This window comes from Leuciscus leuciscus (assembly GCF_965113295.1).
Source record: "Leuciscus leuciscus genome assembly, chromosome: 1".
NCBI classification, from domain to species: Eukaryota; Metazoa; Chordata; class Actinopteri; order Cypriniformes; family Leuciscidae; genus Leuciscus; species Leuciscus leuciscus.
Window position 1 is genome coordinate 24,897,604 of NC_138725.1, and position 15,983 is coordinate 24,913,586.

A 15,983-nucleotide genomic window follows, 5' to 3' on the forward strand; every position below is an offset into this window, starting at 1 on the left:
CCCAATTGGCCCATAGGTGGCGCTACAGCAACCAAAAGTACTAAATCGCTCATAACTCTTAGACCGTTTGTCCCAGGATCAAGTGTCTTATATCGTTGGAATCCTTGGCTCAAGGCGGACAAAATGGCTATCTCCGATTTGGATGTAGGCAGGGAAAATTTTCTGCTATGTCGGATTTTGTCCAAAACCTACTTTTGCGAACTAGTCCCTGGTTTTTGGCCCGATCGGAACCAAACCAGTCTAGGACAATTCTCTGGACTCTCTAGATCAATAATTATCGAAAAAAAGTTGAACTTTTGCATTTGGGTGGCTGTAACAGGGTCATTTAGAAAAGGGGCGTGGCAAAATACACTAAAAAGCCTATAAATCCCAAATGAAAACTCAGAACTTCACAAAAATTGATGAGCATATGTGTCAGAACATGGTGAGGAAGCATGCAGAGTTTCATGGAGATCGGACCATAGGTGGCGCTATAACTGGCAAAAAGCCTTCATTCTTATTAGGGGTTCAAGCATGAAATGCTGAAACCCTATTGTAATTGTAAGGATTCGTAAAACGCATCGTGCAGGACAAACCGTAAGGCCTAGAGACGTGAAACCTGGCCAGATGGTAGGCCTCAATTTGGGGACAACCTATCAGAGTATGACCCCAATTGGCCCATAGGTGGCGCTACAGCAACCAAAAGTACTAAATCGCTCATAACTCTTAGACCGTTTGTCCCAGGATCAAGTGTCTTATATCGTTGGAATCCTTGGCTCAAGGCGGACAAAATGGCTATCTCCGATTTGGATGTAGGCTGGGAAAATTTTCTGCTATGTCGGATTTTGTCCAAAACCTACTTTTGCGAACTAGTCCCTGGTTTTTGGCCCGATCGGAACCAAACCAGTCTAGGACAATTCTCTGGACTCTCTAGATCAATAATTATCGAAAAAAAGTTGAACTTTTGCATTTGGGTGGCTGTAACAGGGTCATTTAGAAAAGGGGCGTGGCAAAATACACTAAAAAGCCTATAAATCCCAAATGAAAACTCAGAACTTCACAAAAATTGATGAGCATATGTGTCAGAACATGGTGAGGAAGCATGCAGAGTTTCATGGAGATCGGACCATAGGTGGCGCTATAACTGGCAAAAAGCCTTCATTCTTATTAGGGGTTCAAGCATGAAATGCTGAAACCCTATTGTAATTGTAAGGATTCGTAAAACGCATCGTGCAGGACAAACCGTAAGGCCTAGAGACGTGAAACCTGGCCAGATGGTAGGCCTCAATTTGGGGACAACCTATCAGAGTATGACCCCAATTGGCCCATAGGTGGCGCTACAGCAACCAAAAGTACTAAATCGCTCATAACTCTTAGACCGTTTGTCCCAGGATCAAGTGTCTTATATCGTTGGAATCCTTGGCTCAAGGCGGACAAAATGGCTATCTCCGATTTGGATGTAGGCAGGGAAAATTTTCTGCTATGTCGGATTTTGTCCAAAACCTACTTTTGCGAACTAGTCCCTGGTTTTTGGCCCGATCGGAACCAAACCAGTCTAGGACAATTCTCTGGACTCTCTAGATCAATAATTATCGAAAAAAAGTTGAACTTTTGCATTTGGGTGGCTGTAACAGGGTAATTTAGAAAAGGGGCGTGGCAAAATACACTAAAAAGCCTATAAATCCCAAATGAAAACTCAGAACTTCACAAAAATTGATGAGCATATGTGTCAGAACATGGTGAGGAAGCATGCAGAGTTTCATGGAGATCGGACCATAGGTGGCGCTATAACTGGCAAAAAGCCTTCATTCTTATTAGGGGTTCAAGCATGAAATGCTGAAACCCTATTGTAATTGTAAGGATTCGTAAAACGCATCGTGCAGGACAAACCGTAAGGCCTAGAGACGTGAAACCTGGCCAGATGGTAGGCCTCAATTTGGGGACAACCTATCAGAGTATGACCCCAATTGGCCCATAGGTGGCGCTACAGCAACCAAAAGTACTAAATCGCTCATAACTCTTAGACCGTTTGTCCCAGGATCAAGTGTCTTATATCGTTGGAATCCTTGGCTCAAGGCGGACAAAATGGCTATCTCCGATTTGGATGTAGGCTGGGAAAATTTTCTGCTATGTCGGATTTTGTCCAAAACCTACTTTTGCGAACTAGTCCCTGGTTTTTGGCCCGATCGGAACCAAACCAGTCTAGGACAATTCTCTGGACTCTCTAGATCAATAATTATCGAAAAAAAGTTGAACTTTTGCATTTGGGTGGCTGTAACAGGGTAATTTAGAAAAGGGGCGTGGCAAAATACACTAAAAAGCCTATAAATCCCAAATGAAAACTCAGAACTTCACAAAAATTGATGAGCATATGTGTCAGAACATGGTGAGGAAGCATGCAGAGTTTCATGGAGATCGGACCATAGGTGGCGCTATAACTGGCAAAAAGCCTTCATTCTTATTAGGGGTTCAAGCATGAAATGCTGAAACCCTATTGTAATTGTAAGGATTCGTAAAACGCATCGTGCAGGACAAACCGTAAGGCCTAGAGACGTGAAACCTGGCCAGATGGTAGGCCTCAATTTGGGGACAACCTATCAGAGTATGACCCCAATTGGCCCATAGGTGGCGCTACAGCAACCAAAAGTACTAAATCGCTCATAACTCTTAGACCGTTTGTCCCAGGATCAAGTGTCTTATATCGTTGGAATCCTTGGCTCAAGGCGGACAAAATGGCTATCTCCGATTTGGATGTAGGCTGGGAAAATTTTCTGCTATGTCGGATTTTGTCCAAAACCTACTTTTGCGAACTAGTCCCTGGTTTTTGGCCCGATCGGAACCAAACCAGTCTAGGACAATTCTCTGGACTCTCTAGATCAATAATTATCGAAAAAAAGTTGAACTTTTGCATTTGGGTGGCTGTAACAGGGTCATTTAGAAAAGGGGCGTGGCAAAATACACTAAAAAGCCTATAAATCCCAAATGAAAACTCAGAACTTCACAAAAATTGATGAGCATATGTGTCAGAACATGGTGAGGAAGCATGCAGAGTTTCATGGAGATCGGACCATAGGTGGCGCTATAACTGGCAAAAAGCCTTCATTCTTATTAGGGGTTCAAGCATGAAATGCTGAAACCCTATTGTAATTGTAAGGATTCGTAAAACGCATCGTGCAGGACAAACCGTAAGGCCTAGAGACGTGAAACCTGGCCAGATGGTAGGCCTCAATTTGGGGACAACCTATCAGAGTATGACCCCAATTGGCCCATAGGTGGCGCTACAGCAACCAAAAGTACTAAATCACTCATAACTCTTAGACCGTTTTCCCAGGATCAAGTGTCTTATATCGTTGGAATCCTTGGCTCAAGCCGGACAAAATGGCTATCTCCGATTTGCTCGCCCTTCAGGCGCCAATTTCGAGTAAATTGCATTTTTTTGAAAAACCTATTTTTGCGAACTTCTCCTAGGTTTTTGGCCCGATCGGAACCAAACCACTGCAGGAATATTCTCTGGAGTCTGACAATCAATAATCATCCAAATAATTCAAAATTTTAATTAACGGTCGATAAGGGGAACCAAAATATTTGACGGCACCAGGGCCACTTTTACTAAAACGGTTATAAATTGTGAACGGAAAGATATTTTTTTGCTAAACTTGGGGTACATCTTCCTGAGCTCAATCTGAGATCACTTGAAAAAAATCGCAACAATTGGCCACTTGGTGGCACTATAAAACGGTTATAACTTGTGAACGGAAAGAGATATTTTCGCAAAACTTGGGACACATGTTCATGAGCTCAATCTGAGGTCATGTGAAAAAAAATCATGACAATTGTCCACTTGGTGGCACTATAAAATGGTTATAACTTGTGAGCGGAAAGAGATATTTTCGCTAAACTTGGGACACATGTTCATAAGCTCAATCTGAGTTGACATGAAAAAAATTGTGACAATTGGCCAATTGTTGGCGCTATAACAGTGAAAAAATTCATGAAAATAGCTATAAGCGCACCCAACTGTTAGTCTACTGAAAATTGGCACGCAGTGTCTTTGTCCAGGGTGCCATGATAGTCTATGAGAACATTGGTGTATCTCAAAAAACTCAGTATACGTCATTGACACAATGCCAGTGTTTTTTCACAGGAGTGACCTCCTAAGACTCCTGAATCCTTGCCGAGTCCAACAATACCAAACATGCCAGGTTTCGCCTTATGGTTTTTTGTAAGTGTCATTTAGAGCTTTAAAAAATTGTGTTTATCTTCAAAGCCGTTAGTCCGATCGAGACAACAACAAAAAAACAATGAAAATTTGAAAACATAGGTAAATAGCTAAACAATAACGCCAAAATGTTAAAATTATGATAGGAACTGACAAAAAAATGAATTAAATCCAATCAATTTCACCCATGGATCATTTTGATGCTCTCACATGTTTGAAACGAACAATGATGGATTGTGATGGAATTTGTTTTGAATTGGGACTGGCGAATCCCCGTCCATACTGTCAATGACCATTCGCAAAGACCCGCCCACTTTAGTTACTGTTGCTATGTCTGACAAGCGACGCCACTCTCACACCACACCAAGTTCTCACGCAGTGAAAAATACATTGCGGATCAGAGAGAAGACTGCGCGCTGACAGACAAGTACTTTTGATATGAAACAAATGGCGCTTTTCCACTACACAGTGTAACACTGTACTTTTTCCACTGTATAAAAGTTGTACCTGTACCTGCTTCCAGGTACTTTTTTTCGTACCACCTCCGGCGAGGTTCTAAGCGAGCTGAGGCGATACTAAAATGTGACGTGAAAACACGGCAGACTGCTGACTGGTCAGAGAGAATCGTCACTATTCACTGCGTCATCATTGCACGCGCCAGACGGAGTATCCTGAATAAAAAACAGCAAAAACAAAAACATCCAAAAACAGCATACACTCGATTTCCTCCTTTGTCCTGTGTGTGTGGCAGCGGATGTATCTCGCGTAGAAGATTAAGTCACAGCAGTTTCCTGCGGCGTCGCTATGACGACCAGGTACTATTGTGGAGGTACTATCTGCAATGGAAAACGGAGCGAAAAGCGAGTCGAGTCGAGTCGAGTCGAGTTGAGCTGGTACTGGTAATGGAAAAGCGGCAAAAGTCTCACCTTTCAAATGTAGTCACTTTTTAGAGACATTTAAACAATAAATACTGTTTTGTGACTCTTTAATGTGTCAAGTCAAGTCAGGTTTATTTGTATAGCGCTTTTCACAATACAGATTGTATCAAAGCAGCTTCACAGTATTAAATTAAAATAATACAACAAAGTTTGTTTCAAGAGGAATTTATTGATTGATCAAATAAAATTAAATATCAAAATATCCAGATCTGACAGATCGCTGTAGACTCGAGGCTCAGTTAAAGCTGCTCGTGAACCAATCATCTCTTCCTTCTAGTTAATTTATAGCATTAAAATAAACATGAATGAACATAAAAGGAATGTTGTTTTAAAGTGCTAAGACGTCAGTACACTTTGTTTTTCAAATTTAAATCCTCCAATGTTAATCTACTAACTCTCCTGACTGCTTTGTGGGACAAAATGGCGGATTATGATTAGTCAGATCGCCTGTCAATCAAACTCCCTGCAAATGGTCAATTGAGAATGCCCGTGCGCACAATCCTGATCTAATCACCAACTTTGCAGTTGCACATAGGAAAGCCCGGAAAATCCCGCTATAATGTAAGAGAGCATCTTTTTTATGTATTTGGACCTAGGCCTAACAATGTGTTATGGTGCGCTGTCACCAGTGTTTTTTTGTTTGTTTGTTTTTTGGTGAGCGTAGGCTCCTCCTGATTTTGTTAGTCATCTCATCTCTTATATGCTGTGTATGATCATATCCTGCCCTATTCATGGTAGCTTACTCGCGGACATTGCGTCATCAATGTCATCAATTGCGTCATCAAGGGGCCCGCCTTGATAATCCTACTTAAGGGCCCGGTGTTGGCTTGTTACGCCACTGAATATAATTGTCTAAACTCCTTATCAAAATAACATATTTACAACAAATTTGACACATATATATGGGCACACTTTGAGTACTACTAATAAAAGTGGTGGAGATCAGGCAAGACTGTAAGAAGACTCAGGCAAAAAGGTGCTATAACTGTCAAAAAGCTTTGAAAACCATATATTTCCTATGGTAAACTGCCTGTATTGGCTGTAAATGGTCTTTTCCATCATATATGTCAGTGGTTAAATGCTTGCTAAATAAAACTTAATAACTTTTGATGCTTTTGTTCTTAAAGGCCTTAAAGGCCTTAACAGCTTGAACCCCGATAAATGCTGCTTGTTATATTTTATTTTCATCTGCTGCCATGTTTTTTTTTTTCTTCACTTAAGTTGGTGCTGTAAAAGTTAGTCATTATTCACACACCACACACACACACACTTTTCAATGTATTGTGACGAATATTGAATTTAACTTTAATAAAATAAAGTAATGTACATTTTAAATGAGTTGCTACTTGCGCATTGAGACGATCAGCAATTTGGATCAAATATTTGGAGCCTAATTTAGGTGCATCATGGAGATCGCGTTTCACTTTAACTTTTGGGTTCGTGTCTTCGTGATCATCCTATACAGAGTCTACTCTGCAATATGCACTTATTTAAATTAGGATATTTTACATTAATTTTACAGGTTTTGTATGGCAGCCATTGCTGACAGTCATTTGACTGTTTTTTTAATGGGATTTTTTTACAGTGAAGGTGTTTGAAGGAAATAGCTGTAAAATAACAGTGTTTTTCTGTAAAACATTTAAGGAAAATTTCTGTAAAAGTTTTTTTGCACTTCATTTAAATAAGGATATTTTACTTTATTTTTATGGTTTTTGTTTGGCAGCCGTAGCTGACAGTCATTGACTGTTTTTTAAAGATTTAATTTTTTTACAGTGCATATTATACCCTACGGGTTAATAATGGGATGTCATTAAAGTTCATGTGCATGTAAAATCAGACGTCCCAGCACTTTTGGCAATCTAGTGTATATTTAATATTTCTCACTACAGAAACATGAGATTTGTGCCTATGTCTGAAGATTGTGGTAGAAATTACCCTATATTATATTCCCCTAATAGGGCTGGGCGATATTGGAAAATGTACCTTGCGATAATATTTTCTACTATATATATATATATATATCACGCTATTAAAACAATTTCACCAGATGATTTGAATGGCTCTATTTGAAAATAATTAATCATTCTAGAATAATTTGAGGAATTTTGTTGGGGAGTGAATCTGCATAGAATTTAATAAACAAATTACAAGCATAAAGATAAAATTGAAATAATCAATGCATTGTTTTTCAGATAAATTTGACCATATTCAGAAAAATGTCAAATAAGTCTTCACTGTATAAATGAAATATAACTAATATAATTAATACAATTTATTTTGGTTAACGCTACAAAAGTCATTTTCTCTTTTGTTGATTGAACACCATTGGTGACACTGTTGTGGGTACATTAGGCTGCTGTCCCTTTAAGACAAATGCACAAACCTTATATAAATGACACGCATCTGTTTTCTTTCTCAGTTGTTTATCTCTAGTGTTCCACTAATCTGCTGCACAGTATTAACCAGACAGACTCCAGACAATGCCTTTGAAAACAGTTTTTATAGAATAGGAGCATGGCAAAGGCGACATCAATACATCAATACATAATTTTTCTCCAATATGATTGGTTATTTATATGTATAATTCAGACACCCTTCTGTTACTAGGTAAAAGCAAATCTGGATTTCTTGATTACTTCAGCTTGTTACTCAGAGTCATGGGATTTTATATTAAGACATCTTTCTAGTTTAATTTCCCCTTTGTCATATTCAGACATGATTCAGACACACTTTGTCCTGTGTTGGAGACATTTAGTTTTCAAAAGCATTCATGTTTATTCTGCAAGAAAAAGAAATGTTAGTTGGGATTAGTTGTTTAATTCCAAATCAAGATCAATGTACCTCATTCATGCAAAGATACTTATTTGATCAAAATGATTGTAGTATTTTATAGCAGTTCTCTATTACATCAGAGCTCACTTTTATGTCCTGTCACTTCATATTTCTCTATTTTAATTATTTTGATTTACTGAAAATTAAATTTATCTTTTTTTCTCTCTTTCATTTCAGACCTGATGGAAGTGAAGGAGGAGAGTGAAGAACTGAGTGAAGTGGAGGAGAAACATCATGTCAGACCTGGAGAAAAACCTTTGAGTCGCTCAAAGACTAAAAATACATTTTTAAAGAAAAGAAGAGCCAAGAAATCCACAACCTGCACTCAGTGTGGAAAAAGTATCTCAACCAAACATCTTGATGTTCACATGAGAGTTCATACCGGAGAGAAGCCGTTCTCATGTGATCAATGTGGAAAGAGTTTCACACAAAAACCAAATCTTAATACACACATGAAAACCCACACCGGAGAGAAGCCGCATGAATGTGATCAATGTGGGACAAGCTTCAAACTAAAATGATATCTTAATGAACACATGAGGATCCACATCGGAGAGAAGCCGTTCCCATGTGATCAGTGTGGGAAGAGTTTTCCATACAAACGAAGTCTTGATGTTCACATGAGAGTTCACGCTGAAGTGAAGCCGTTCACCTGCGATCAATGTGAGAAGAGTTTCACACAAAAAATACACCTTAACCCTTATGTGCTGTTGGGGATGTTTTCATCCACTATGGGGTATTTTTTAGTCTAAATTTGGCCATAACTTTTTCTGTGTTTCAGCAAATGGAATGATTTTTGGTTACAAATCTTATTTTGACACATATTTTGGGAAAATGCTTTGAAATTTTTCAAAAACTCAACAGTACCCTGTGGGCAAATTTACTACCCTTTCGTTATGTTTCGTGGCTGAAAACAGCCACTACTTTAAACTGCTGTAAAAATGTATCAGATAAATATTTTTTTCTATTTTTTTTGCATGAATCTATTAATCAACCTCAGTCCTGCTCAAAAATATTAAATGTTTAAAAAAATATATAGGATTTTAACTCTTTAATTGCCAAATTCGTAAATGATGTCACTGATTTGGGGGAAAAAAACACACAAAATTACTCATTTTCAATATAAAACGTGATTGTGGACTGGATTTTTTTTTTACCTTTTATCACAGTCTTGGACATGTCAAAGATTAGAAACAACATTGGTTTTGATGCATTGTTAGTTTTTGTGCAGCATCAGATTTTAACTTTTTCTCCCTCATTTACTGTTCCTGGCTGGTTTTGCCCCATTGACTTCCATTATAACCACATTTTTTAATTGCAAAGCCATGACACCATATAATCATGCATTTTTGATTGTTGGTGGTTTTCCCTGTTGGGAAGAGGTCAAATTTGTACTTTTTACTGTTGATAACCAGGTGGAACCATTAACCCTTTAGATAGGCCTGTGCAAAAAAAAGCTTAGTTTCTGGCTTTTACATGGAGTTATATGGAGTATAATAGCATAATAAAGTAAGTGTGTGTGTGTGTGTACTCACCTTGATGCGTCTGAGAAAATCTAAATATGCACCTCAGCTCTCAGAACTACATGGAGTAAACAAAAACAAAGTAAGTGTATTTATGCATCTGCTGCCTTTTGATGGTGAGAAATGCAGACTAAACAAAAACAAAGCAAGTGGATTTAAACGCGTGCATGCAAGCCTGCTGGTCATTTGATGGTGAGAAGAGCAGCAAGCAACATGAGAAAGGGCTTGACTTGTTGTGAAGTTTTAGAGATGATTATGCATCCTGACCCTTCCAGCGAGCTGCAGGATGTATCGTCTTCTCCCTCTGACACCACAGACTCAGGAGAGTCAGATCCTGATTTGGATCACCCTCATCATCCTCTCTAGCTTCGAATGAAGGTGAGGAGGATTCGGAGGATCCTGGATCTGGGTGGATTGGGAGAAACGGCGAAGTGTGGTTTTCCACTAACGCGGAGACAACTCCCTTTCTTCAGCCTGCCAGAGGCGTGACTCCAGGGCCGACGCGCTATGCCATCACAAGGGTCCAGAACATGGATTCCGTGTTCAATCTGTTTTTTACGGAGGAGATGATTGACCTCATTGTCAGCATGACTCGCGTCAACACATACATGTTTGTACAGTCATACAAACATGTATGACTATGCCTTGTGATGGCATAGCGCGTCGGCCCTGGAGTCACGCCTCTGGCAGGCTGGAGAAAGGGAGTTGTCTCCGCGTTAGTGGAAAACCACACTTTGTCGTTTCTCCCAATCCACCCAGATCCAGGATCCTCCGAATCCTCCTCGCCTTCAGTGGAAGCTAGAGAGGATGATGAGGGTGCCACATCCAAATCAGGATCTGACTCTCCTGAGTCTGTGGTGTCAGAGGGAGAAGACGATACATCCTGCAGCTCGCTGGAAGGGTCAGGATGCATAATCATCTCCAAAACTTCACTACAAGTCAAGCCCTTTCTCATGTTGCTTGCTGCTCTTCTCACCATCAAATGACCAGCAGGCTTGCATGCACGCGTTTAAATCCACTTGCTTTGTTTTTGTTTAGTCTGCATTTCTCACCATCAAAAGGCAGCAGATGCATAAATACACTTACTTTGTTTTTGTTTACTCCATGTAGTTCTGAGAGCTGAGGTGCATATTTAGATTTTCTCAGACGCATCAAGGTGAGTACACACACACACACACACACACACACACACACACACACACACACACACACACACACACACACACACACACACACACACACACACACACACACACACTTTATTATGCTATTATACTCCTTATAAACTCCATATAACTCCATGTAAAAGCCAGAAACTAAGCTTTTTTTTTTTTTGCACAGGCCTATCTAAAGGGTTAATGGTTCCACCTGGTTATCAACAGTAAAAATTACAAATTTGACCTCTTCCCAACAGGGAAAAAGACCAACAATCAAAAATGCATGATTATATGGTGTCATGGCTTTGCAATAAAAAAAATGTGGTTATAATGGAAGTCAATGGGGCAAAAACAGCCAGGAACAGTAAATGAGGGAGAAAAAAGTTCAAATCTGATGCTGCACAAAAACTAACAATGCATCAAAACCAATGTTGTTTCTAATCTTTGACATGTCCAAGACTGTGATAAAAGGTAAAAAAAAATCCAGTCCACAATCACATTTTATATTGAAAATGAGTAATTTTGTGTGTGTTTTTTTTCCCAAATAAGTGACATCATTTACGAATTTGGCAATTAAAGAGTTAAAATCCTGAATTTTTTTTAAACATTTAATATTTTTGAGCAGGACTGAGGTTGATTAATAGATTCATGCAAAAAATTTTTTTTCTTATTAATAGGGGGAGTACTAAATAACCTATTCAGGTAAAAGAAAATAAATAAACAACACAAGCTTTCCTCAACTCCCTTACTAACAAAAAACAGGGATAAACGTTAGATACAAAATAAATCGGCACCCTCTCCCTTTTGATTGAAAACAAAGAAATAAACTTGGGTAGAATCTAACTAGCTGTATCACAGCAGACAACAGGGAATTCAGAGTTGACTTTCAACAGGAAAACACAACACACACAGTTTTCCCAATTCAACAGGATTAAAGATCTCTCAAAACTGGTAGTTAAAGGTGCAGTATGTGAGATTGACAACTAGTGGTTGAAATGGGTACTGCAGTCCAAATTCAAAATATCAGAGGTCGTTGTTTCCCCGCCTCCTCAGACACGACGCTCACAAGGGTTGCCAGTTTGAGGACACACAACAGGAGCGAGCGCAATTGACAATGAAAGCTGAGGAGATAAATAATTATTTATTAGTGACTGCTAAGCAAGCAGAGTGAGAGAGATGCTCCGTCTCAATTCACCTACTTATACTATGCCCTAAAAGTATGTACTCTTTTGTGAAGAAAAAGTAGATACTTTTGAGTGTGTAGCAAAAGAGTAGAGAAGCTTTGGGACATACTAACACATTGTACAATAGCGTTTTTAACGTTTGTTTTTTAATTTATGCATAAAGATTAGGGGTGTAACGATTCATCAACTACATCGATGTATCGATTTATATCGTCGCCATGCGTGACGCGCCAGCAGCAGCGCAAAGACAACAAGCAGCGCAAAGTCTCTCACCTCAGAAAAACTGACTTTCCTGTCCTCTCAGCCGCTACTGCAGTAGCCCGCACTCTTCAATTGCATGTGCAAATGCGCCGGAGCGCGCTGTATCACTTCACTAAAGTGCAAAAGACATACGAGAATGCAACGTCGTAAATTAGTAAGTTAAGAAATAAAAGTAAAATACCAATAAATTACGTTATTGGTACATGCGTGTTGCTATTTATCAGGAGCAGTTTCCATGTTTCTTTACCAGTTCTTCTAAGTATTGTGTATCACCATGGTAGCCTAATTGTTGTTTGTTTCCATAACAAAATGCCACTTACTGGTTTTGTATATTTGTATATGACTGTGGTGGCTCATACCAAGATTGTATTAACAAAAACTAGTTTGGGACTGCTATTTAATAGCTTAACCTCGAAGTGCCTACTGTTTATCAGTATTTGTCATATTCTTAAAAAATTTTTTGTATGTTAAGTAAAGGGGGACTTGTGTGTCAACAATTTTTGTGTAAAAAAAATGTATTATAATAGGCCTATATAATTCCTAAAAAGGTGGGTCGCGGCTTGATGACCATGGGGAAATGTGGGTCCCATGGCCAAACTATTCAAAACATCATTCAATGTTGTGATAATCGTAATTAATAATCGCAATTACAATTTCAAGGGAATAATCGACAATTATAATTTTTGTCATAATCGTGCAGTCCTACTTTATTCAAATAAAATGTGAATGCATTTGACATTAATTGTTGTTTACTTGTTTATTTATATCCATAATTAATTGATACCTGATTCCCTTACAAGAATTTTTGGCTAAAAAGTCACTGAATCGATTTCAAGTCACTGAATCGTTTCGGATCGTATCGTTCTAAATGAACCAATATCGTCCTTGAATCATATCGACAACCACGAATCGCGATACGAATCGAATCGTTGTTAAAACGAATCGTTACACCCCTAATAAAGATGCATTTAAAAGTTAAAGGCCGAACGGATCATTATAAAAGTCCACATTCTTATTGCAGATGAAATATAACACGGATAACATTAAATAAATATTTTTTTATCAGGTTAAACTGATTAGTAGTCACTCAAACCTTTATCTTAACTTCTCACCGTCGGTCATGCACATCTGCCATGTTTTGTAGTTTTTTTAACACTTTTTTCTCTTTTGTAGTTCTGAACTGAATCCTCCTCCTAATCGCAATGGGTTATGGGTAATATAAGCTGTTCTAGTGAGTATGGACCCACACTTCAAAAATCTACCTGAAATAGTAGACCATCGGGGACTTTTGGTGTACACTTTTCAATATACTATGCTTTGGGACACACTTTTTTTTTAGCATGGACAGTGGGATGCAGGGGAGAGACAGATAATAAAGGGGGGAAAAAACATGGCAACATAATCACACCTCTATCATGAATATTCATACTTTACGGCTTCAGGACGTAACACAACATTTGAATGTGCGTAAGTTTGAAAAAAAGCAACATTTTGAACAAAAAGCTGAGAAAATTTTAAATTGAGCACGCCTAATCAAAACATATGGAGTAGATCGTGTCCATCAACACCTCAGAATTGTGCAGTTAGTTCCTTTTTATGGGTTTGACATTTCATTCAGTAACGTTAAGAATATTTACAGTACGTAATAAAAAATTTAAATAGTACATTGATTATCATGAAATGTATAAATGATGTAATAAAATAAAAGATTAGAATAGACAAACAATAGACATATGAGGCCCCCTCTTTATGTTCCACGAGTGAATATTGATAATTCTCCTCAGTCATCCGAGTGATCTCCTGAAATGATTAAAATAACACATTACATCAGGTTGACATCATCTGATTGAAATAGCTTCAGTGATGAATAAACAGTAACTCACATCTCAAGCCACTGCTGCTGTCTGACTTGAGCATTGAGATCCACTGTCAGCGACTGCAACAGAAAATCAACTTTTAAAATGTCAAACTGGCTCATTGCCATTTTACTTTTGGATTTGCAGAGATCTTATTTATACAATGTTTATATTACTATTAATTGTATGATGATTCATTGTAAAATACTAAAGTTTCATCTTTATTTACTTTATGTCAGAAATGATTTTACATTACCAAAATATTTAAAGTTTAATTATATAATACTTTAAACTACATCATTCTTCAGAGACAGCTCATCAACTGCTGATAGCCTTAAACCAAATGCAGAGTACAGAGTACTTACTGTTGGCTGGAACAAATCCTGAAAAAAAATCAAAATGGACTCTAAGTTCAATTATCAGGAAAATGTTTATTTTTGTTGAAGCAATCAAATGTCTGCATAAAAAAAACAAAGTAAGCAATTCTCAAAATGCCTTAATCATGAAACATTCATAAAACCAGATGTATAAGTTGTTGCACTAAGGGACCATTTATGTAGGAATGGATTTATGAATGATTAACAAAGAAACTAGTTCTGCTCATGTAAATACTACTACAAAATATGATTTTCAATACTAAGACAATAATCATGAAACATTACTGTGTCTCACCTGACTTCACTTTCTTCTGATACACAAAATACCCCAGGACAGCAATGACAAGCAACAGAATCACCACAGAAACAACAGTAACAATCATGCCAATGGGAGCAGATGTTTCTGTTTAAAGAAAAGATATATCAGATTGTTGAAGAGAATGTTAATAGCTGGTTGACACCTTCTTGAAGAAAAAATCTGAAGACAAAAACTAACTGTTCATTGGTATTTTCTGGTCACTCTGACAATGGTTTGCAAAATGCACAATGACTCTTACCATTATTAGTCCTGATTTCATTCACTGTCAGTGTCTTTCTAATGGTTTTGCTCTTGTGTTCCACCACACAGCTGTACACATTCTTCTTCCACTCATCAGGTTCAGCCTTTAGGGTGACAGTCTTCTGGAAGGTTCCGTCTTCATTGGGAAGAAGTTTACCAACCTTCACATCCTTATAATGCTCTAGTCTGTTTTTCATCCAGGTGATTGAAATATTACTGGGATAAAAGTCTGTGACGTGACACAACACTGGAGATGAGGCATTCTTCTGCAGCAGAGACACCTGAGGAGAGACTAGAGAGAGAGAGAGAGAGAGAGAGAGAGAGAGAGAGAGAGAGAGAGAGAGAGAGAGAGAGAGAGAGAGAGAGAGAGAGAGAGAGGGGCCCTTTCAGTATCATCTCCTCATCAACTGATCCAGTACCTAATATTTTATTCTTCCTAGTTTTCCATATTGCTATCTTTGCTGATCATGAAAAAAGGTTAAAAATAATAAAAAATGTCAGTACCTGGAAATTGTATTTCGGACCACTAATAAAACATTTATGAGAAAAATTCACACCAAAACCGACTTTTTAAAATATCAAAAAGAACTCATAATCTCTCAAATAAATAAACAAATGATCCACAGTTTCTTATATCCCACAAAAGGGACACTTTTTTCCTACTTCTGGATTTAGGTGCACCACGTGTCTGTTCGTAGTTATAATACCATGAATTAGTTTCCACTGTAAATCCACTGTACGTTTCTCTATAGGAGGCTTGTACAGAGATCTCCAGCAACCCCTGAAGTCTGGCCCAAATATTTCTGACCACCTCCAAGTTTTGACTTTTTTCAAAACATGCCAATGGGACATTTTGACACACACGGAAAATAAAGCTTTTTTGCTGATGTCCTGAAAACTCCCCCAATTCTGGTGTTTTAAAAGGCAATATTGTGCCACTTTCTTCTTGGTACTCTTCCTGTGCCGCAGCAGACACTGATATCAATGGAAACACTCTTTCCCCCTCTCTTGCTCTTACTGAAGTTCTAAAGCTTCTCTTCAGACTAGAGGTAAAGCTGCATGCACTTCCTTCAGCAACTGAGACAGGTGACGTAAAGA

At 38.3% G+C, this 15,983-nt stretch overlaps 1 protein-coding gene and 1 long non-coding RNA gene across 3 annotated transcripts in view; one reads left to right on the forward strand and one right to left on the reverse strand.

Moving 5' to 3' along the window:
- LOC309503269 overlaps positions 1–13,145 on the forward strand; it is a 30,189-nt gene extending 17,044 nt beyond the window's left edge. Inside the window, exon 2 of the long non-coding RNA XR_014207589.1 lies at positions 8,146–13,145. This is a non-coding gene — a long non-coding RNA (uncharacterized lncRNA). The remainder of the gene's footprint in view (positions 1–8,145) is intronic.
- The window catches only part of LOC309501775 (major histocompatibility complex class I-related gene protein-like), a 52,758-nt gene continuing 47,980 nt past the window's right edge, over positions 11,206–15,983 (reverse strand). The window contains exons 3-7 of one of the 2 annotated variants that reach the window (XM_082174034.1): positions 14,884–15,177; positions 14,622–14,729; positions 14,315–14,332; positions 13,977–14,029; positions 11,206–13,893 (exon numbers count right to left, since the gene is read on the reverse strand). In XM_082174034.1, coding sequence (XP_082030160.1) covers positions 13,980–14,029; positions 14,315–14,332; positions 14,622–14,729; positions 14,884–15,177 — 470 coding nt within the window. In that variant the 3' untranslated portion in view covers positions 11,206–13,893; positions 13,977–13,979. The remainder of the gene's footprint in view (positions 13,894–13,976; positions 14,030–14,314; positions 14,333–14,621; positions 14,730–14,883; positions 15,178–15,983) is intronic. The other variant, XM_082174033.1, reaches the window with a different exon arrangement.